Source organism: Photinus pyralis, unplaced genomic scaffold (genome assembly GCF_008802855.1).
Source record: "Photinus pyralis isolate 1611_PpyrPB1 unplaced genomic scaffold, Ppyr1.3 Ppyr1.4_LG8, whole genome shotgun sequence".
Lineage (NCBI taxonomy): Eukaryota > Metazoa > Arthropoda > Insecta > Coleoptera > Lampyridae > Photinus > Photinus pyralis.
Window position 1 is genome coordinate 31,345,277 of NW_022170819.1, and position 24,468 is coordinate 31,369,744.

The 24,468-nt window shown below is 36.5% G+C and overlaps 2 protein-coding genes and 1 long non-coding RNA gene across 3 annotated transcripts in view; 2 read left to right on the top strand and 1 right to left on the bottom strand.

The window, feature by feature from the left end:
- Positions 1 to 2,472: 2,472 nt before the first annotated feature.
- LOC116178850 (nucleolar pre-ribosomal-associated protein 1) lies at positions 2,473 to 15,846 on the top strand. The gene is made up of 5 exons (XM_031498480.1): positions 2,473 to 3,205; positions 3,255 to 3,949; positions 4,000 to 4,377; positions 8,668 to 11,360; positions 14,473 to 15,846. Exons 1-5 carry the CDS (start codon positions 3,082 to 3,084, stop codon positions 15,758 to 15,760), a joined length of 5,178 nt encoding a protein of 1,725 aa, XP_031354340.1. The 5' UTR covers positions 2,473 to 3,081; the 3' UTR covers positions 15,761 to 15,846.
- Positions 15,847 to 18,872: 3,026 nt separating this feature from the next.
- Positions 18,873 to 20,098, bottom strand: LOC116177972. The gene is made up of 3 exons (XR_004146786.1): positions 19,870 to 20,098; positions 19,149 to 19,401; positions 18,873 to 19,091 (listed from the first exon to the last, which is right to left on the bottom strand). It is a non-coding gene; the product is annotated as an uncharacterized LOC116177972 (long non-coding RNA).
- LOC116177969 (protein KIAA0100) overlaps positions 20,099 to 24,468 on the top strand; it is a 41,869-nt gene continuing 37,499 nt past the window's right edge. Inside the window, exons 1-6 of the mRNA XM_031497170.1 lie at positions 20,099 to 20,421; positions 20,474 to 20,600; positions 20,648 to 20,839; positions 20,887 to 21,162; positions 21,209 to 21,352; positions 21,401 to 21,640. Coding sequence (XP_031353030.1) covers positions 20,363 to 20,421; positions 20,474 to 20,600; positions 20,648 to 20,839; positions 20,887 to 21,162; positions 21,209 to 21,352; positions 21,401 to 21,640 — 1,038 coding nt within the window. The 5' untranslated portion in view covers positions 20,099 to 20,362. The remainder of the gene's footprint in view (positions 20,422 to 20,473; positions 20,601 to 20,647; positions 20,840 to 20,886; positions 21,163 to 21,208; positions 21,353 to 21,400; positions 21,641 to 24,468) is intronic.

The following is a 24,468-nucleotide window of genomic DNA, read 5'->3' on the forward strand; positions in this document are numbered from 1 at the left end:
ACTAATTTACACTTCTATCTGTCAATTAACGGTAATCAATTAGTGTTAATCGACAGTTGTGTCTGTTAATTAGTACTAATTTAAACTTCTATCTGTCAGTTAACTCTATCTGACAGTTGTATCTGTCAATTAGTGTTAACCGACAGTTGCATCTTGCAATTAGTAATAATTTACAGATAGGTACAACTGTTGATTAACACTAATTGACAAATACAATAACTGTAAACTAACGTTAACTGACAGATAGAAAAAAATTTCGTCGTGTCCGTTCTACGAGCGACAAGTGACGTAATACAAATGGTAAATGCAATTTAGTACAAAAACACATATTAGACAACACAACTCAAAAAATGATAAATTGTCGGTTCATTAAAAACTATCGAAATGGCACAGCTTTGCTCCGGCATCGGCTACCATTAATTTCACACCAAGAAGTACCTACATCTGAAAATGCTGAAGTCGATATTATCAACAAACACCCAAGTTACTCACAGAGCCTCTTTCTCACATTGCTAAGACATAAAATCAGCAGTCCGCACGGAAGAGAATGGAACAGATACAGCGAGGAATCGAACTATATGAGGTACCTACTTTTACACAGTATAAATGATTAATCTATTCATACAGGGCAACAATATACTGATACTTGAGTGTGAATACATAAACACCTTAATAAAATAATATAAAGTGGGAGGTTCCACCCTGTATATACAACCTACGCTGATGCGCATATGTTTGATAGCTGACAACCGCGCCATTAGAAGGAGAAAGCTCTTTGGGCGCGCCAATGAATAAAGAATAGGTACCTTATTCATTGGCGCGCGCTGTCTAAAGCCGAAACGCTTCGTAAGCAGTTGGTATTTTCGTGTTGTTTAACACTGGTAATAATCTTTACATTTCTTTATAAACATTATTTGTTTTTTGTATACATTCATATTTTTACATAATTTTCAATCTTTGTTTTTGAAATTGACATGATTTTCAATGCATCACGTGTATGACAAATTCTGTTCGCTTTTGTTGTTAAATCGTTTTCATTGTTGGTGTAAATGTTTGCTCAATTTGTGTTTCTGTTTTGATTACCATGGTCTTGGATCGAGTTCATGTGAAAATTATCGAGTTATTTGAAGTTTGATGTGTGTATAGGCTTGTACTAGTAAACTAACAAAAGCTTGCTTGAGCACGCTATGCTCCAATATGTAGAGATCTTGTTTGAAGTGACATTATAGAAAGCATTTTACATTTGATATTTCGGTTATTTAATGCAGATAGTCATCTTTGCATTTCTTTATAAGTAATTAATTTGTGTTCTGTATACAACATTTTATGTTTTTTAAAAATAAGTTTCAATCTTTGTTTCGAAATTGCCATGCTGATTTAACTTCAATCTGGAATCACGTGTATAGAAAATGCCATTAACTTTTATTGGTTTGATGAAATCGTTTCCATTTATGGTGTAAATGTTTGCTCAATTTATGGTTATATTTGGATCACTAAATTTAAATTGATACTTTTGATCATTCGTTTAAATATGTGGAAGTTATCGAACTGTTTGATGCATGAATGGACTTGTTGTAGGTAAACCATGTAATTTTCCATGTTGCTTTTAACAGGTCAAGGTTGTTAAAGATTTGCACTATACCAATTATCTACTTTATAACTTTGCATGCGAGCATTGCGGAATGGTGGGAAGTCTAGGCCACATCTTCTTTGAGTGCAAAAAATTTGAAAAGCAGCAAAAACAGTTGGGTCAACAGTTGATAGCAAGGAAAATATCGGGTCCCTACAATGTTATGTCAATTCTTGGATATTATAATAACAAAAACGCTTTTTCATGTTTAATAGAATTTTTAGCAGATGGAATCCAAGCCAAAAAAAAAAAAAACTTTATAGTAATATTTTGCACCGACATGTTTCTTTGTTTTGGTGTACGTTTAATTTAATTTTTGAATCTATAAATTTAAGTTACCCACTTCAAATCTAATGTCAATGGGTCTTTAATACTAGGAAAAATTAAAGTTTAACTTGCACTTAAAGCATATTATTACACTAATTATTTTATTATCTTTAAATTTGTCTCTCTTTTTTGTTTCGTTATTTACTAAATTACAATTACAATGTAAGTTATATTATAGTTAAGCTGTGCCATTATATTTAATTTACTTTGGCAGAATGGAAGATCGACCACGTCGAATTCTTGCCTTTTGGGTCTTTGTTTTACAATTACGCAATAAATATATTATTATTATTATTATTATTATTAACGTTAATTAACGTAATGCTCCTTGCACTCTTTCAACCGGGTGATGTAATGAATATTCATATTTAGCATTAGCAGGGTGTCTTAGTTTTGAATATGTGATATACTTACCTTTTGATCTCGATTTGAATATTACAGGTGCACAAGATCTTCAAGATCTGATTTAGAGATTTATAGTTTTCAGGATTTTAAAGACATTTAGGATTGTCATCGTTTTTGAAATTTTTAGGGCAGATCCTCAAATTAGAACTATTGCTCAAAAATTTCAGAAACGTCGGAATCCTCAAAAATTTTCGATTTAGGTCGTCGCTGAAAGAAAACATGGGTTTCAACGGTAAGCGTTGGGTGGTGATAAGTTCAGTTTCAGTAGAGAATTGAATTTGCGAGAGTGAGTGAGAGTGTTGTTTTTCGTCATCCCACTCTCACAACTACCCTTTGTAGGCAGTTAACTTTTTCATTACAGTAAATAAATCGTCGCAAGACCTTGAAATTTTGCAAATGTTTATTTGACACGATTATAAAAAATATGACGTCATCTGTTATTGAGTAAAATTGGTTTCTCACATAATCATCGAATGACCTTATTGTTGGAAGCCCTGTATATAATACTAGGTGAATGTTGAGATGTTAGGCAACACACATTACGCCTGTTTTGGATGGGTCAAATTGTGGCTCACGTACCGTCATAATAATATCCTTAGAGAAGGAAAGAATCATAGTCTAAGATAATATCCACGTGCGTCTGTTAAGCAATCGAGTATCGACAAATTCAAAAATATAAACATAACCTCAATTAAGCACGTTAGAAATTTTGTATCGAAATGGAAGTTGAAGAACTCACGAAAGAAATAGAGAATGACGAAGGCGCACCACCCAACAAGAAACCGAGACTTTGGTCTGCAAAGGAATTCCGAAAAAAATTGAAAACTGCACAAAAAGTCTTGGGTAACGTTATTCAAGTAAACTTTTCGATCAATAACAATTTCTTTAACAGCAATTCAAGAATTTTTGATAAACTGCAGAGAAGACGGTAGCTACGTCATCGAGTACCTAGAGAGTGGAGGTAGCTGCATGGAATTAATTCAGTTACTGTCATCAAACGAAATACCCACGCCGAATATTTTGGAAATCCTAAATTACGTGTTGTTGCAAATCGTAACCGGCGAAAGTAACCTTGACAATTCGGCTAATAACTCCTGCAAGCTGTTTGTGCAGTCTCATTTATCGTCAATAAACAAAATGTTGGCTTTGGGTTCCCCGCGAAAGGACAAGAAAGTTATTTTAAAGTTACTAACGACTATCGTTACTTTCTCAAAAAGCTTGGCAAAAGAAATTCTGCTACATATCAACATAAACCCGTCAAATGTAGAAGTATTAGCGAAACGAGGGGACGATGAGGATAGCGTTCGTAATGCGTACATTAGATTTTTAATGTCGTTCTTGGTCGAAGGGGAAACTGCTACGATACTAATCTTCTTAGAGAAACGAATTTTGTTATCGAGCATCTTTAAGGGGTTACAGTACGATTCTGCAGAAACTATAGTTCTTGTTTTATCGACGTTAAAGAGATTCGTGCTCGAAAATGGGGGCGTGATGAAGACTACAAAAATGAGCTTATTCAGCACTTTAGTTGTTCGTGAAATTGTCAGTTTGTACAACTGGAAGGGGATGCAAGCCGCACAGACTGGTGTAAGTTCTGATTTTTGTTTGTTTGTATACAGTCTATATCGCTCTTGTAGTTCGACCCCGTGAAGAAAGCGATGGTAAGCGAGTGCGTACACGATTTTCTCCTGGTACTGTGTACCTCGCACAAGTACGGTGTCATCTTTAAAGATCCCTACATCGGATCCCGCCCGAAGACTTACAACAGTCTAATGCACACGGTTCTGGACAGCTTGGAACGGCCGTGGGAGCACTCTTACGCCGGGGAATTGGTTAGGAAGATTTGCGGCGCCTGTCCCGATTTGGTCAAGTCGGTGTGGAGTAACTTGCGCAACTTTCTCGAGCCACGCCATACGGATAGGTGGTTAAATACGGTTAAGTTCGCCGTTTCGTTAATGAAGGAGGTGCAACCGACCACTGTTGAGCTGAGTACCGAGACGTTAAGCGTACAGCAGGTTGGTAGTGGTCATTTGTTTGTTGATCTCCATAAAGTTGCTGCAAGTGAACAGAGTAGCCGTTACGTGTTCATTGGCATATGCATTGTGCAAAGTATTGTCTGTTCAGATGGAGTAACTTAAAGGAGACTTATGAACAAACCATTTGGCAAGGAGTTCATTACTTAGAAGTTTTATAAATCAAAGAGTACTAAATAGAGGGGTTTGACATGGTAAGTATATATTTTTGAATTACCATGTATATACAAAATTGCAATCAAACGTTAACTTAACATGTAAACGAAGTTAGCGCGCTTTTCGGGGATGAACGTAAACGATTGCGCATATATTCAGATTGAGATGAACTAGTGAGGTACGCTAGACGAACTTGGTGTATTTTTATGTGGCGTAAATTATTAATATTTAGTGGAAAAAGTGACAAATATTGTTCCACAAGTGCTTTTCCATACACATTAACAATAGATTAAGGTATAGAAAGCATTGTTAATATCGCCACTATTTATGAAGCAAAGCAATTGTCGCTTTAGATCAAAGATTGGTATGAAAAGGAAGGAGGCCTTGGTTGCTATAACACTGTTTTCATCGTTTCTACTTTTCCGTAATTGTTGGAAGCCTGGGTTGTATTACTTATAGCTACCAATAGGTATGACTCGTCCGCCATGTTGGAGCCCACTGACATTTGAAATAGCAGAGTGCACCATCAACGAAAAAATATTTTTTTAAAATAATCCTATAATCCCACCGGGTTCAATTGTGAATCTAAACCATCTGAAGACATACATAGACACATTTCATCAAAATCCGTCCAGCCGTTTAGGAGTTCAGTCACAAACACATGTACAGGGTGGCCAACTAAGAATGTGAGGTACTGTATCTGAGAATCTATCCATCGCAGAGGCTTGCGGTAAAAAAATTTATTACTAAAACGGCCACGAGCAAAACCTGCAAAGTTTCTGAAATGACCGCTAGGGGGCGTAACTGCAATCTGGAATCTAAAGTCACTAGATATAGAAAGTACCGCAATCAACCGCCATTTTTGGGCAAAAATCGTGGGTACTCTCTCTAACACACGAGCCCAATGGATTGCGGTACTTTCTATATTTAGTGACTTTACTGGAATCTAAAAAACTGATGTTTCTGTGAAACATTAACCTAACAAAAAAATGTGCGGTCTTTGAAGTTGACGATCATCTGAACAATTTTTGTTTGACAATTTTTCCTGTATCTCTAAAAATGAAGTGGGGGGGGTATTCAAAGGTTTCCGTAAAGAACACCCTGTATCTTCGAAACGGCTGAGCCGATTTAAACAAACTCGGGTTAGTTCAAAAGAGCTATTCTTCAGCTACAAATATTATACTATTTGAAGTTTTGTTAGTTTCACATATCACCGCTTGAGGGCTTTTTTCGACAATCCGACAGAAATGGATAATTTTCTCAAAAAAATTAAATGCATTGGTTCGATTTTTTTTTCATTAAAAAGTAGCTAAATGATGCCTAAACAAACTCGCGAAAACAGCATCTTGATATCTTCAGATTTATCTATACATATATATTTTTATATCATGGTGGCCAGCATTTCGGGCATTTACGGCGGCATTAAAAGCTTCCTTTTTTAAATTGATCCACCTTAGGACGACAAATTATATAATACAAATAATTCTGTCGGAATGTCGAAAAAAGCCCTCAAGCGGCGATATGTGAAACTAACAAGACTTCCAATATTATAATATTTGTAGCCGAAGAATAACTTTTCAATTAACCCGAGTTAATCGGTTATCGGCTCAGTCGTTTCGAAGATACAGGGTGTTCTTTACAGAAACCTTGGAATACCCCCCACCACTTCATTTTTAGAGATACCGGAAAATTGTCAAACAAAAAAGGTTCAGATTATCGTCAACTTCAAAGACCGGACATTTTTTTGTTTGGTTAATATAGCGGAATTCACAGAAAAACCATTTTTTTAGATTCCCGATTGCAGTTACGCCCCCTAGCGGCCATTGCAGAAACTTAAAAATATTTTCCAGGTTTTTCTCGTGGCCGTTTTAGTAATAAATTTTTTTACCGCAAGCCTCTACGATGGACAGGTTCCCAGATACAGTACCTCGCATTCTTATTTGGCCACCCTGTGCAGAAGAATTTGATATATAATGATAGCAGTTGGTTTCCAAACGTTGCAGATAATAGTATACCTTTGAGTCTTACTCAGCACCAAAATTTTAATTTAGAAGTACTTGACAGAAAAGGATTAACTCATAGTCAGAAAATACTTATCGAAAATATACTGCCGCAGGAATAACGCAGTTAAAATGGTTTGACTATGTACGTTCTTTTCCCTCACAATTTAAATGTAGTCTCATTTATTTTTACGCTAACTAAACCCCTTTATTTAAAATGTAAGTTATTTTAGTAGATTACCCTAGTTCTTTCTTTTCGCCGATAGAGGTCATCCGAGTGTTATAGGTTTCATTAACCTTACTTCATTCTCTTGTCGCTAGAGTTCACACGATATATTTGCACTTCGTTCTATCCCTTCTCTAATTAGCTCTTGCGTGCTTTTTGTTCGCACAGGGAAGGTTTTGCCTTTGCAAAGAACAAAAATTGCTAGCACGGGATATTAAGTGAAGGCAAAATTTAGCGTTTGTCAAGTCAAACGAAGCGAATACTGTAAATCGTAATCGACACTTAATGGAAAGCGATAATTCAAATGACTAAACTAGCAATGCTATAATGTTATAAAGTTTATTTCTAAATCGAAATTCTTGTGAACAAATCCCTTTTGTTCTCTTGGACCTTACAACCTAAGGTAAACATAATAACAATTGTGCCTAGAAAGATATTCTCTCCCTGGCATCTAGAAAGTTCCGAGGCATTGCTCCTTACAGCAAGGACCAGTTCTTTATTTCTTATTACTCTTAAAAACTGAGTAGAGTTTCAAGTCAAACTGAGGATCGAAGCAAAGACCGAGAAGAGGTCACATTCAAGGACAGATTGAAAATTTGTTTCGTCCACAGACTGGAGGTGTTTGTTCTTGAATCAGTACTTAACGAGTCGTCTGCATTGTTCGAAACTGCCTTTCCATGCCTTAATCTAAGCCAAAGCGACACCTCGCATATAAACAAAGCAGCCTGATGGACAATGCAACCGAGTGTTACTCGTTCAAAATTATCGTTATAACAAAACACCTGGTGCCGAGTGTCTGCTCCGCTACACTACTGCCATCACTTCTGCATCTACCGAACCGCAACGATTTTCAACCGACTCTCCATCTTTTGGGCCAGATTTTAATAATTAAAATAATATATTGGCTTTGCATGCCAATTTATGTTTCCCGATATTGTGGAGAGCTGGGAAGACAGCATATGCTCACATCTTTTTTGTTGACTGTGTCCCTTTAAATTTCGGTCTTAACGAGCGAACGCATAAATGACAGTACTCAGGACCTATTAACTACGAGAACGCGGACTGGTATTAGCGGTTGAAATGGACAGCGATTTACAGAAACAAGCCCCACTGATAGAATAATAATGTCTTTATTGTAATAGGCGCAGTTCAGCTTAGGTCTGATTCTTACAGAACCAAAATTTTAGGCACTATTTGACCTTATTATCAGTTGTAATAAACATTTTAAAACCAACCTCATAATAGTTCATTACTAGGGAAGTAAGCAAAGGAAATAATTAATCCTTTCAACCAAATATTAATTATATCTACGCAACCTCTAGCGGGAAAATAAAGAACTATGAAACAAGAACTTTTACCAACAAAATTAATGCAGTGAAGTTACACGGGAGATACACAAATAGCGTAAAGGGTAAGAAGTATAACATTTAAAAGTTGAAGGAGAAAGAAAAAAACGTTACAATTAATTTAAATTGTGTATTAATTATAAGATTTTTCAGTTAGGAAATTTACATTGCATTGTTTATTTCGTGAAATTGTAGCCTATAACGTTTGCATCATATGTAAATAAAGCAGATGATGTATAGATTTTGATCTTTGGGGATATTTCAATTCAGCGCTTTGAGTCCAACTTTCCGAATTTTTCTTGTCATAAATCTACCCAAATTAAGTTTTGGATATCTTACTGTATCAATCCGCATAATACATGACAGGCATTTCTATAGGCAAAGAAAAAAGGTAAGATTTATACCACGAGTTATAACCTAAGGAGCAACACGTAAACGAGTCAGTAAGTAAAGTCATCAAAAAGTCATCACCAGCTCTTGTTTGTTTTAATTCTGTACATTTCGATTACCTTTAGGACATAATTTAAACAGAAATTTCTTTTAGATATGTCAAATCATTCCAAGTCTGGTGGCCCCCACATCAATACTCCAGATTATCCTTCCGAAGAATACCACATTTGAAAAACCTGTAGTGAAGTATAACATAATCGCGTTTTTGAGCGAAAGTCTAAGATCATTTGCAAATTACGTGAACGCGTTGGAAAGATCTTTAAACCAACAGCAGTTTTACATCTTAAAGATTTCGATAAACGAGTATATTTCCAAACACTTTCTAAACGTCGATCAGGTCATCAGCAATTGGACTAAAGTCGACGACGAGCCGTACTCAGTTGAGGACAACGTTGAAGCAGTGCTCGACTTACTCAATCTGTACGAGGCCAATAGTCCACCGTTGCTCGAAGGATTAGCAAATACCAACCTAAAGTCTCTACTGGACGAACTCGATACACTTTCAAAAGGTGAACGTTTCAAAGTCCGTTTGGTGAACCTATTTTTGAAATATGAGCCGTCGATTTTTACTCCAAGCTCCGAGATATTCCCCACGGTATTCTCGTTAATTTTGCAACACTACCACGAGACTGGCGACGAAAACGCGTACACAACCTTGATCGTTTTGCTAAACAATTCGGCGATATTCGAAGATGCTACGGAGGAACCCGAAGTGTGGATTAATACCGTTTTGTATTTCGCGAACGTCGGTGAAATATCCGGTATGCTTGTCGACGTAATTCGGGAGACGAGTAGGGGCGTGATGGATTACATTGGGGAGTTGCGCGAGTTTGCCAAGTTCGAATATGCGGCGAAACAGGAGCAGATATTGGAGATTTTGGACGGTCTGCAGCACGATTCTTATCAGTCGAATGAGTCTGTTAGATCTACAGGGCTGAGCCCGATGCTGTTGGGCGCGCTGAAATACCTGGGGCAGAATCGCCAATTCAAACACTACTTAAACGCAGTGTTGGTGAATTTATTACACCTGCAGACTTCTTCGCGGATGATAGCCGCGATTGTTCAAGATGAAAAATATGCGGACTTGGTTTCGGAATCTCTGCAGACGTATATTTGTGAGTGGACGAAGGGGGAAGCATCGGCCTTGGTCAAAACCAAGTTGTCCACTGCCCAAAGTTTCAGTGCACTGTTTGTAAATGGTGAGGTTGCCGAGTTGAGTTGTGAGAGACGGTGGGAGCTGAGGCACTGTTTGAACCAAGCCTTGTTTTATTTTACACATCTGAATTGCGATTTACTAAACGAGGCTCACCTACAAAGTTGCATTGGGGTCATCAAAAAGGTCAACGAGTTCGGTTATGTTTTCAAACATCCCACTTTGTTGCAAAGATTTTCGCCTACAACTCGGAGCGTTACGAATCAGTTAATCGTGGAAATGGCGAAGCTCTCGCCCACTAATCTGGATTCGCTTCTGAAACCGTTTCGGGCGAAGTTGTCACATGCGTTGTGTAAGGTTTTAAAAAAGCGCAAAAAGTGGCACGATATCACTGACATTTTGGAACCCGTGGGCCTGGATCGCGCCCAATGTGTGGCTGTCTTGAGCATTTGCGTTAATTTGGAGAGAAGCACGTCGGATGACTTTCTAGCTTTCCATTTCAAGGCGTTGGTCTACACGTTTGGAAAGTTTCTTGGCGAAAGTGACAACCTTCATCCCTTAACCAAGGAGGTTATCGCGAACATGTCCGAGCTGCTGGCATCGCTTAATCTCGACGGATTTGAAGCAAGCGCCTGCACAAGTCTACTTCATAATTACCTGCGTAAGTTCCCGCATAATCTGGCCGACATCAAAGTGAGCCTTTTCGAAAGTATTCTCCTCAAAGCCGACTTGCATAAGGAGGACGTTGTCCTAGCAGGGCTTCTTTTGAGTAGACGACGAGATCTTTTAGACACGTTTCAAGCCCACTTCGAGAAGATTCTAAAACAGAAAAGTCTACTCTTGGTTTTACTCAAGTCGGCAATATCCGTCGACGCAAGCGCCGACGTACTGGGCCCGATGTACACTCACCTCGAGCCTAGCATTACAAAAATACTGGCAAAATCGAAAAAGGTCTCGCATCACTTCGAAGCACACAAAGACACCATCGTTACACTAATCGCCAGATTCATGTCATCGGAAACCTGTCGCTCACACGCCGGCAAGGTGTGCAAACTTGAGGTGACCCAGCCGTACCACATCCACATATTAGCGGCAATTTTCCAAAAGATCCTGCCGGAAGCGTCACAAGACGAGGCGCACAATATTTTGCTAACGATCGCCTCGCTCACGAACGCCCTCTTCAAGCATAAAGATAAATCGAACGAAGACTGGTCGAAGCTCGACGAGGTGGCCCGAGTAAGCGTACACCTTCTAAACGAACTCTCCAATCGAAAAGTCTCATTTCGAAGAGTGTGCGAGGACGGCGCCTTCAACTTGTATTGCGGTCTGTGCTTGAAATTTGGACTGTTGGGTCGGGCGAATTTTCTCGAAGTAATGAACGTCCTCGTGCGATTTTTAGATTTGACCAAGGACGAAGCTCAGACCATCCTCGAGATGACAGGTTCGCATTCGGAGTTTTTGGAGGTGATTTTGGGGGATAGTTCCGAGTGTAAGAGGCAATTGTTGAGTTTCATGTTGGAGCTCTTTAAGCGGTGGCCGGGTTTGATGCACAGGAGTCATGTGCCCGTACTTCTGTCGGCGTATCACGGAACCGTGGGGGCTGCTGATCAAATAAATTTATCTTTGATACAAATGTAAGTATGCGCTTTAAAGTTTTTGTGCTTATTAATATTCTTTATACAATAAGGAAGGGAAGGATAGGGGTCCTTAGGCCATTGTAATTTCTTGTTTTGTGTCGCAGTGTCGAAAAAATCACGCTTACTGCGAAATATCAAGCAACTCCCGAAAATTCCGAATCAAAAATCCTGATCGAATAAAAAAAATCCCACATTGAAAACTGTCTAGGTCACACTTTGGGTTCGATTAAACACATAGGTAATTGACATTAACATTATTAACACAACAATGTTGGAAGAAGAAAGAAAGAAAGGCCTGTTTTTATACATACCACGCACGCAGTCGTTCGACAGACAATTAAATAAAGAAATCTTAATTACTTACAGTTTTTAATAATCCAATAATTCTGGTCATAAAAATGTTGCGATATTCAGGCCCACTTTGAGACAAACACACCCTGACAGCTTCAGGAACTTTAGTTCTTTTTTTTATTAAACTGGATCTTGACAACAAAAAAACCTGTTCAATGAGATGACAAAATTTGGTGGCTTTTTGGACGGTAGAACACCTACTTTTAGTGAATGACAAAGCTTGGTTTACTAAACCTCGAACTACTACTCGTTTTAAAAAAATTTCTTGCGAACTTTTACTAACCTACTTTCGATTTTTTTCAATTACTCAACTTCTACACAGCCTTATTATAATAACAATTAATTATGTCTGCTAACTAAAAAAAAATAGGGCTGACTGCCCAAAATATTCTTTATGAACTTTGACATAAACCGCCAATCACAATTAAACTTTAATAATGCCATAACGCGCACATCTTCGTAAAACACCTGCATCTTCTTTTCAGAACCACATAAAGTTTCGCCTAACAATAAAACTTCTTATCGCAAACGACCAGATACATTTTATAAGTCATATGTCTTACTTCTAGCACTTATCTAAATTGAAGAATTTGCAATTGCGATAAAATTAAAATAAAATTACGCATCTACACAAATTTCTAAAAGGAAAAACAAATACTGAAATACAAATTCAAACGGAACGGTCACGCTTTGTGTTTATTCATAAAAACTCACCAGATTTACATTCAAAAAATTGAAATATTTTACATACAGTGTGGTCCAACCTTAGTGAAGGTGCTGAAACCAAAATAGGTCTGCGTGAGTGCACAAGATTACATAGACAAGGCTTGGGGAGAACTTGTGGGTGCTATGGAGCACATTTGCATCAGTATAGTAGACTCTCTAGTCCGGAAGATAACAGACCGGGTTAGTGAAAATGCAGGATTACTGGAGACATAAACACATAAAATGCACAAAACAAGTGTTTTATTGTGCCAGAACAATTAATAAACGGTATTATAGAATAAAAATGATCTTCAAGAAAGAATATTTTTATAGTACAGGGTGAGTCAACGATTGCGCGGAGTAACTGAATGCCTTGAAGATAAGATTTTTCGATAGAGTGCTTTTGTATTATGATATGGTTGAATATTCTCCACATTTTAAAAATATTTGGAATTATACAGGGTGCGCCCATAAAGTAGGGCGTCCAAATGGTACATTTTTTAAATAGACCCCCTGTATTTGAATGCATTGTTGAATTCTACGTGTAATTGTACGTCTTTTTTATTATATGGTTAATATCCGAAAAGCTAGTACAAGTTTTAAAGATAATTCGATTTTTAAGAAAAATTGGACATTTGTAAGCGTCAGTATATTGTCAAAATTATTACTTAAATTTTGATTTCTGGTTTTATATCTTTTATCCTGGGTTAAGTAAAAGTCAAATAAATAGATCTACTATGAAACATTAAAAATATAGCTTACAGGGTGTTTTTTTTGGTAGGTCCAAAGTTGCAAAGCTTCATATTAAAAAATCTCATTTTTTTTAAATGGAACACCCTGTATATTTTCTGTCATCATTTAGCTCCTCCAAAAACCTTCAACGTTTGATAATAATGTCCTATACCTATCTCTGATAGTTTTCGAAATATCTCGGTTTTCCTGGGTTTTATATTCTAATCTTAAATAAGTTATACAGGGTGACAATTTGAAAACTTACCACCCCCCATATCTTAGTAAATAAACGAGATATTTAAAAAATCCGTTTCGGTAATTCGGAGGGGGAATCTCTGAAAAAATGCTTTCCAACCATACCAAATAGCATTACATTTAGGTTAGTAATTACATTCAGAAAGTGCAGTTTTTTGAGTTTGTAATCTTTTCTAAAATGCCGATTTCTAACCAAGAAGCATTTAATATGCTGGCGGCGACAGTTCGTGGTCGATTCGGATAACGCAAATAGAAGATGCGGGGACCATCTTTCTTTTTGTTTTTACGAAAATGATAGACAAACTGGTTCTCTTTAAAAAGTTTATTATGCGAAATTTAAAGAGAATGCAATTTTAAAATTTAATATGGCAGTTACGCCCTCTGTTGGTCATTTTTAGAACTTGAAAATATTTTCCAGCGATTCTTCATGACCGATTTACCCAATCATTTTTTTTATCTCCAAGTCATATGATGAACGGTTCTCGAGATTAAATTTTATAATTTGCAAACATCGTGACGGATCGTGGACTTTAAAACTGCGGGTCGCGTGTTTGACATGCCTGGGTCACACCGCAGATGCCGGAATTTTAGACAGCAAACATCAGGCGGATTTTTGCCTATGTTCCTAATACATCTACATAATGCTCAGTGTACACTCATCAAAATCGGATGCGAAATTATAAACAATTTTTTTGAAATGTTTCAAACACGAAACACGAATTTTAATAAAAACGTTACAAAAACATTTCAAAACAGTTTCAAAGACACATCAAAGATCATGCAGAATTTGTTTGTCAGATTTAAGACTAACGGATGTATCCACCAGGGTCTTTTCTAGTCACCAAGGTCTATTTCTCCAAGATATTTTTGGTTCCACTAACCGTATTTTGTACCCCATACGTGACTAGATCTGATTTTATTTGCCACGAAAGCCGTTTGTTTGTTTGTTTTTTCCATTAAATATGGCGTTGGCTGGAAAACATTTTCTAAACGATTATGATTATATATGTAGTTCTTTCCACATGATGGATTTCCAATACTCAACAGTGGTCCTAACTTGTTACAGGTACGAGTCAGAAGCCCAGCAGACCGGATTTTACGACTTCAAACCCTTCCTCTGGGGTAAAGCCGCGGCGGCGCACTATTCGGTGCGGCAAGATATCCAATGGACGCTCTGGCGTCAACCGCGCATGCACGCCATCCTCGAAATACTCGAAGAATGGAAGATCAACAATACTATACTTAATCACCCGCTCGATCTCACGCTGACTGACCCCATCAATACGCCGAACGACAAGGTGTACAGTTTGGCATTTTTCCTGCCTCTGTTCGCCTCACTGTTGGCGCCCGAAAATCAAGTTTCAATTCAGATGTTCATCAAATCGGGCGCGTTAAGTATGACGGTCCTCGGTCTGAGCTGTTACAGCAAAGAGATACGATTGGCTTCCTGTCACGTTCTGGCACGATTTCACTATCATCTCGAGGCGAGACGAAGCGGTAAAGATAGGATCTTGCGCTTGGGGTTAATTGAAGCACTTTGTCGAGGCGTCGCCACTTTGGAGGATATTAAGCTGAACAATTTCGCGTCGATATTTTGGGCCAGAATGGTTCTTATCCTAACGCGCCCTCTGCATCCGATGTTTTTGCCACTTTCCCGATATTTAACAGCCAAAGCAACACCGGATTTGAGCGGAATACCTGAACTGTACACATTTCTGCACGTGCCCGACGTGAACCATAAAGATCCGAGATTTTTTATTTTAAAAATTTTACACGACGGTATGCGAACAGATCACGATTGTTCCGTTGCCAGCTACAAAATGGCGTTTAAATTAATTATGGAATTGTTTACTAGTTGCGTTTCGGACTCTGAGACCAAACTAGCCATTTTGAATGTGTTCGAGAGCACCTCCAAATTAAAACTGGGCCAAGAAATCTTGACGACAAGCTACGGGATGCTGTCGTGGTTATACGACGTGATCAACAATCATTGCGAACATCCAGAAATTCTTTCGGCCGTCCTACAAATTTTGGCAAATTTAACAAGGAAGCTATCGAACTCGAAACACATAGATTACAATATCGTCAAATTAATTTCGGTGACCGTTATTGATTTTCGATTAGAAACAATTAGTGTTAAAGATTTAGACAATTTGTTGCAAGTGATTCTGGCAATATTAGATGTAAGCGGAAACTTTTTAACGTTAGAACAGTTACGATATCTGATAAGGCGTAGTAATGATGACAGTTGTAACTATTTATTGGAGTTTGGATGTGAATTTTCAACAGTCGGCGAGGATAAGTTGATACAAATCCTGGTAAGGAAATGTGCAAATAAGTTCCTGAAATCGTAGATGAAATTGTTTTTTTAGTCTATACTGAAATGAAAGACTATGTAAAGATATGTAAATAAATTAAGGTCTAATTTTCTAGTACTGGATACGTTTATTTACTTTTGCTTACAAACTTTCGTGTACCATCTTGTCCGTCTCGGAGAACCCAAACGTTTCTGACGTTTGGCATCTTGTTTTTAATGTTTTTTCAATATTTGTTTTTGAAATTGACTTGATTTAACCTCAATGCAGATTCATGTGTTTGATACCGTTAACATTTTGTTTGAAATCGTTTACGTTTTTGGTGTAATGTTTGCTAAACTATTTTGTACGTTTCGATTTCATGGTTTTGGTCCCAACTTAGATTTATAATTTTGCTCAATGGAAATTATCGAATTGCTTGAAGTTTGATATGTATGTACTGACTTTGTAAACTAACAATTTTCATCTTGAACGGACAGCCACAACAGTGATGCATAACTGTAACCACATTTATTTACGACACTATGTTGGGACTCAACTATAGACTGCGAACTCCCACAACCAAAGTCCATGTTACCCGTCTGTGGGGTCAGACTCTGCTAACACAAAACTCTTGGGTTCAGAATCTATGTGTGATGCGAGTTAGCAGGTACGACGTAATGGTTAAAATTCGGACCAGCACCCCTCAAGCTCTAGCGGATTAACTTTATGACAGGCAAAATACATTCACAAAAGTTGCTTGAAAAACAAGTGATACATCGCCAGATGGGACTACATCTTAAGACACTCCCTCTTACGGTTTACCATCATAAACAACACACATTAACGATACATTGTGACGGTAGAGGACAAATTTAATTTAATTTTTCTCAAATTTTCGTTGCAAATGTGGTAGATTTTCAGTTTAAGGGTTTTGAATATATTATTGGAAATTGTAGGGTGTCGAAATTTATTTAATTTACCCGTTAAAAAGTCATTTATAGTGGAATTTAACTAATCAAATTTTAAACCGTGTTGGAAATGAAGTCCGTCTTTTCTGTAATATAATATCATTGTATACAGGGTGTTTTTTTGGGAGTTTAGGTTAAAAGTTTCTGGGAAAGTAAAATAGGTAGGTTTTTGAAAATTTGTACTTAGGAGTTACTCTGAAGGCCGAATTTATGTAAAATATTTTAAAAATGGCCGCACTTCCGGAAACACCGGAAGTAGATAGTAACTTCGTTATTTTAAATGGCAACCCCTATTTTTTATTGCATTTTTGGATTCTACGTGAAATTTCAGTTCTTTTGATACCCATATGTCGATATCTACCATTTATGGTTTTTAAGTTATTTTGACTTTATGAAAAAAATGGCGGATGCAGATGGTATCTTGATAATTGATTACTTGAAAACGGTTATAGTCATGGCAATCCATTTTTATCAGTGCATAGAGAATGAATAGGGCTTTCTTTTAGTGTACTTAAAAAAAAATTAAGTTGCGTACAACCGCACCTATGGAGATCCAAATTTAAGAAACTTCAAAGTCCAAAAACTCAGGTTTTTTTAATGGAATGACCATGTTCTTCCTATTGCATGAGATAGAGAATCGAAATTGGAATATTTTGATACTACATTGTTCCTATAGCTATCTTTAACATTTTCTGATTTATTCCTATTTCATTGAATTGATGCCATTTTTTTTGCATTTTCATTTTAGTAGTTCACCATGATTTTATTACAATCGAATTTTAAACAAATCAAGAAAAGGATTCTTTAATATCATTGATTCTAGTCTAAATAATTCATTAATAAATAAGTCATTTATTAAGGATATAGGACGGAAAATTTTTGAGAAATCTAGACAGAGTCGTTCAACTGAATTTCTAAAAATTCAGAGAGGTAATGAGATATCTGTGCTAGCAACAATTCCATACAAAAAATGTTTCAACGAAGTTTTTTATATTTTACATTGAATTTATTTTGTTAATCTTGCATTTGCAATTCAATTCATTTTCTTAAATATTCTCTTGTAGAGCTTTTTATCACTTGTGCTTCAACGGTTTGTAGTGCATTTGGGGATACAACATTTCCAAAATTCATACAATTTCGTTCCAGCCTTCGAATGAATGTACGGCAAGCATGTGCCGCGATTCTGTCCATTTCACCATAAATAACAATTAAATTCAAAAATAGGTGAAACCACTGCGAGTCATTTTTCGATTTTTGAAAAACTTATGTTAACCTATAACAATAGGTGACGGATTAGTGTCACTAGAATTGTTTAAAATTCAATTGTTATAAAATCATAGCCGACTACTAAAAAGAAAATTCGAAAAAAATAGTGTCAATTCAATAAAATGGGAATAAGTCAGAAACTGTTAAAGATAGCTATAGGAACATGTATTGTCAAAATATGCCCATTTCGATTCTTTATCTCATGCAATATTAAGAAAATGGTGATTCCATTTAAAAAAACTGAGTTTTTAGTCTTTGAAGTTTCATAAATTTGGATCTCCATAGGGGCGGTCTTACGCAACTTAACTTTTTTTGAAGTACACTAAAAGAAAGCTGTATTCATTCTATATGCACTGATAACAATAGGTTGCCATGACTACAACCGCTTTCAAGTAATCAATTATCAAGGTACCATCTGCATCCGCCATTTTTTTTCTTAAAGTCAAAATAACTTAAAAACCATAAATGGCAGATATCGACATATGGGTATCCAAAGAACTGAAATTTCACGTAGAATCCAAAAACCCAATAAAAAATTGGGGTTGCTAGTTAAAATAACGAAGCTACTATCTACTTCCGGTGTTTCCGGAAGTGCGGCAATTTTGAAAATATTTTACATCGATTCGGCCTTCAGCGTAACTCCTAAGTACACATTTTCAAAAACCTACCTATTTTACTTTCCCAGAAACGTTTAACTAAACCTCCCAAAAAAACACCCTGTATATACAATATAGTAACACCTACCCTTATGGTTAGGCAACACACCTTTACATCTGAAAAATACGATACGCTTTGTATAAATCGTGCTATGTTTTAGATTTTATCCGTTCTGCGCAGATGCCGAAGGTCGGGATTTTCATGACAAAAGTTGGGGAAAAAAGTTAACGTCGGTTAACGGTATGCGAATCCGAATCGGGTTTGAGTAATGGCGGGTATAGCGTTTATTTTGATTGTTGTTTTGAAAGTGTGTTTACAGGAAGTAATCATTTTATTCTTTCTTGTACCGACTATTAACCACTGAATTTTATGTCACAATCTGTTATTATTAGGCCGGCCCGTGTGGCGCAGTTCAGTTAACGCTGGACTGTGGTGCTAAGGGGTCCCTGGTTCGAATCCGGGTTCGGGAGTGGGTTGGCTCGGTAGAGCAGTCTTGGCTGAAACCCCGCCCACTCAAAAATAAAGGCAAAATAAAAATAAATTTATATACTTACATAAAACTTGGCGTACCAAGTTATCATGTACACAGATGGGCGGACGGACGGACAGAAAGTTCAAAATCATAAACGAACTCGGCCGCTCGTTAATAATTGGAAAAATTTGCTGTGGCTAGCACAGACATCACCCGCAAATCTGCGCATGCGCGATTCTGCCCTTTTATGTCCAAGTTTGATTCCAATCGATTTAGCCGGAAATGAGAGTATACAGACAGACCGACATCATTGAGATTTTGTTTGATTCGGATTCCTGAAAAACATGTATTTCCGTTAAAAAAGTGGAGGCCATTGTTTACCCCAATGCAATACCTCCCTTATTAACGTGCGGGTGGTAAAAAGGGGACGGAAAGACTCTTGATGCATGAATCATAGAGAAGCTGCTCTGAAGAACAACGACAAGGCAAATACATACCGAACTTTTCACCGATTTAAGAGTTACATCATTTTGACCCCTCTTTATTTGGTAACCAACTGAACTATATAAAAATAATTAAGACAGTCACCATATTATTAGTATCTTTTAATTGCCGTGGCTTCGTCATAAAGAGAAAATGATCAAAAGGACCATTCAACAATGTAAATTAATAAACTTCAAATCTGGAGTGGTTTAGCAATCTTCCAAGGATAAACATAACATTACTACTAATACTAGCACTTTATCTGGTAAATAAATAGGCACGGCGGCACTCAAATATGCAACTACAAAATGAATACTCACCAAATAAATGTAGGTAAGAAGGTACCAATTGGCGTTATGGTCGCCGCACTGCAATTTACTTTAAAGCGAGCTTCCCTTTGCTTTAGTTAGAGCCTCATATACGTAGGTACCTATACAAAAAGCCTGGGACTATGCCAAATCATAGGCCAAATTTAGGCAGTCAGGACTCAGGAGAGGGACCACCCTGTATGCATCTATATACAGGCTCATGATACGTATTTAAAGGGAGCGAAAGTGCACAACTTTTAGAATAAAACAATAAATTGTACCCTTCTTAACCCTTGCATGATTTTATTAGATTATGGCCAAGGTCATTTACTTCGATCGATGGATTGAAACAGGGATAATTAATTACAACAACCACATGCGATCAAAATTTTGTTAACCAATCACGTTGCAGCAATGTTGGGTTTATTTATTTATCTTTCATCATTTGTATTTTGTTGTTGTTCCCATTACAAAATGTCAATATAATGTTTAAAATGTTGAAAAAATGCATAGCTTCCTAATATTTATTCTAATAATATTAATCATTTATTGTACAACGTCATGGTACGTTTCAAAATTGCAATTTTCTTCCTTCTAACCTCACTTTTTCTCCTAGGATTTTACCTAAAGTCATAGCCTGTTTAATTGAACGTAAATTTAGAGTTGTGGTTCGCATTGGACGAATTGGAATTCCCTACCTGAAGTTGTACGATGTCCACATTGCCAAGAAAGGATTCGCTATTGTAGTTTCACCGCTTGCCATTTTTGTAGTTCATTGGTGTCGTTCTAGCACGTCGACGAAATCAGTATCAAAAGCAGCTTCCTGAACTCCGACCTTACCAAACTAGTCACATTAGTCGTGAAAGATGTTCGAATTAACAAAGATATTATTGAGTTCGAGCCAAACGAAGTTGCCGATGATATTCAACCGGTTGACTTTCGTGACAAGAAAGTACCCCCATTTATTAACACATTTGCGCAGGTGACACGCAGGTTAATCTAATGAGATTGACTACAGTTGATTTTTAGTTCATGGCAGTGCACGTTTATAATGTCTCAATTATGTTGCTCCATTCCGAGTCTCCGGGCTGGTTAGTACACGCTAACGCAAACGAACTACACCTAGATGGTAGCATTGTACAAAATGCTCGTACTTTAATTGTTAATGTTACACTAACCGAAGCGTGCGCTAAATTATTGCGACACCCAGAGAAGCAGGCGAACGAGGAAACCTGTTTGGGTCAATTAAGTTTCGCAATCACAATGGAAGCTACCTTGGTAGCGAAAGGACCATTGTCGGTTGAAGTAAGGCGCAAGTGTCTTGGTCACGGTCTAATATTAGCAACCGTAGAAACTATGCGTAAGCACCACCCAAATAGCCGCTACTATCAACGATAGCTTTTACAGCTTAGGTCAGGAAACCAAACGAAATACTCGTCGTGCAAGTAACAGCTATGAGGACAATTACTATCGGATTCTCCCAATTATACCAAAGGTAAACCACATGCATCTTAGAGAACCGATAGTCACAGATTTGTTGTAGAATTTCATTTATAAAATGGAGGATATTTCGATAAGGGGCGTGCGTAAAAATAGCAGGACAGAGTTTATTTCGTCATTAAAGATGTTCAGTGTTAATAGTCGCATAATGACTGCTAATTCGGCTACAAGTACGGAGCAGTCCATTTCGCACATGCACTACTCGTTTCAAATGAGTGACTTACACCTTTATAATAATAAAGAAAAGCTGTTGTTGTTAAAGTTATTGAAATTGGATGCGAAGGTAAGTCGAGGCAGTTTTCACAACTGTTAATCACTGGCATGGGTAGCTTATGTGATGAAATGGGGTCAGTGTACGATTATTATTATTCTTGGAGGTGGTTCCCTAATATACAGTGATATTCATGTAGAAGTAGACATAGGGTTCCTATGTCTACTTTTACATGATAAAAAGTCTTCTGAAAGACGCCTAATTTTATGTAACCAAAGTAACTACCTACAATAAATGAGGATCTGCCTGTCATATTAATTAATAATATTATCGCTTTGACTTTCCTATTCTAATTTCAGTTCGTGTGTGATGTATTCAACTAAAGAAAAAGTTGATATTTTCAATTGGTATAGTGCCGATAACAGTTAAAGGAGCTTAAGAGATTTATTTTCTGTGAAGCTAAAGCAACAATATTCAAATTAATAATTAATATGACAGCCAGATCTTTATTTGTTTCAAGAAGTTATTTTGGTTGCATAAAATTAGGCGTCTTTCAGGAGACTTTTTATCATGTAAAAGTAGACATAGGAAATCCCTATGTCTACTTCTACATGAATATCACTGTATCTATGTACTAAAGCGTGCCGTGAATGTAGACAGGTCGCAGGTGCACCTGCCGCACCCCACCCTTGTAGGTAGGTATGAATTCCTGGGTCCATCTGTCAGTTGTTCTCAAACATTTTTAACCAACTGCGATGGAAGGTAAACCTGTAGGGCGTTTTATTTCAAAATATCTGAGGTATTCCCATTCGCATATCCGTACAAGGCACGTATATTCTAGGTATATTTAACGCATGTTCAAATATATTTTTTTCAATATTGCTGAGATATTACAGAAATATACAATGCTATCTGGGATACGCACGTTCTACGCATATGTACAGGGTGAGTCAACGATTGTGCTGAGTAACTTAATGCCTTGAAGATAAGATTTTTCGATAAAGTGCTTTTGTATTATGATATGGTTGAATATTCTCCACATTTTAAAAATATTTGGAATTATACAGGATGCGCCCACAAAGTAGGGCGCCAAAATGGTACATTTTTTTAAATAGAACCCCCTGTATTTGAATGCATTTTTGAATTCTACGTGTAATTGTACGTCTTTTTTATTATACTCGTATGGTTAATATCCGAAAAGCTAGTAGTTTTAAAAATAATTCGATTTTTAAGAAAAATTGGGCATTTGCAAGCGTCAGTATATTGTCAAAATTATTACTTAAATTTTGATTCCATGTTTTATATCTTTTATCCTGGGTTAAGTAAAAGTCAAATAAATACATCTACTATGAAACATTAAAAAATAGCTTACAGGGTGTTTTTTTCTAGATCCAAAGTTACAAAACTTCATATTAAAAAGTCTTACTTTTTTTTAACGGAACACCCTGTATATTTTTCTGTCATCATTTAGCTCCTCCAAAAACCTTCAACTTTTGATAATAATGTCCTATACCTATCTCTGATAGTTTTCGAAATATCTTGGTTTTCCTGGTTTTTATATTCTAATCTTAAATAAGTTATATGTAATTTACATAATAACGAGGTGGCCATGCAAAAAAAAGGCAATTTTTATCTGCCTCGTAAAGCTAAAATCATTCAAAATACCACCCCCACACACTTTCAATATTGCTTCACAACTAAACTATCGAGTCACTTGGCAACAAGAAACCGACACACAGCTTATATGTTTCTTTGCTGTACCGTTGGTGGGGGTGGGTATACGGTGTATTGTATATGTTACGCACAAACATTGAAAACGCTCAATGAGCGAAAATAAGGCACACAACGCGTTATAGACGAAGCAAAATAATAATAATAAAAATAATAGTTTAGTACCAACAGAACGCATCCATTTACAGGTCAACTTTTATATATATAGAACATATAAAGCATTGTGCATTAAATAACAAAAGAAAAGATAATTGAGAGAAAAAAGAAAGTGAATTTTCAAAAAACAAAACAAAAAAAACAGTTAATAACTGCCCCTGAATCATTATACATTAAAAGAAAGAATTGTAAAACTAAGAAATACTATACAGGGTGGTGACTTGCGTAACGCATCATAGGGATTTCAATGTAAAATTCATAAAATGCGATTATTGGCTCCCCAAATTAATTTATAGCAAAAAAAATGTACTAAAGTTTTTTCTAGAAAATTTTTTTTTACGCCAAATCACCGTATTAGTATTCAATTTTTTTCATATAAAGACGGAAAATTGGAAAAATAAAACCCGCATCTTTTTCAATAATCTGCGATGCCGTGGAATTTTCTAAAACAAAAAGATATTCCAGCAACAGTTCGAAATGGATTTTATGATCGACTTGGTTACTGTCTTGCAGTTAATGGTGACTTATTCGAACATTTATTGTAAATTGTCATATTAGGAAACCGCTATTAGTAATTTGGCCTTTCTTTATGTTGAATTGGCTGTTCTAAATATAATACTTTTTGATAGAATTTGATTTGTTTTATAGCGGACATTCCATGGCATAACGGATATTGGCGTAGTTTTTGTATTATAAAATTCCATGGCATCACAGATTATTGAAAAAGATGGGGGTTTTATTTTTACAATTTTCCGTCTTTATTATGCAAAAAATTGAAAACTCGGTTGACTGACGTAAAAAATTTGTTTTTACAAAAAAACTTAATATATATTTGCTCTAAAATAATTTGCGGAGCCAATAATCGCATGTTATGAATTTTTCATTGAAATCCCTATGGTGCGCTACGCAAGTCACCACCCTGTATATAATATACCTACCTATCTAATTGAAAAGTTTTAGCAAACAAAACAAAAATAAAGTTACACAAAGGAATAATTCTATAATCAAAATGT

Coding starts and splice junctions, on each gene's coding strand:
- LOC116178850 (XM_031498480.1), top strand. CDS start 3,082: ATGGAAGTTGAAGAACTCACGAAAGAAATAGAGAATGACGAAGGCGCA. Junction 3,206..3,254: donor AACTGCACAAAAAGTCTTGG/GTAACGTTATTC, acceptor TTTCTTTAACAG/CAATTCAAGAATTTTTGATA. Junction 3,950..3,999: donor TGCAAGCCGCACAGACTGGT/GTAAGTTCTGAT, acceptor TCGCTCTTGTAG/TTCGACCCCGTGAAGAAAGC.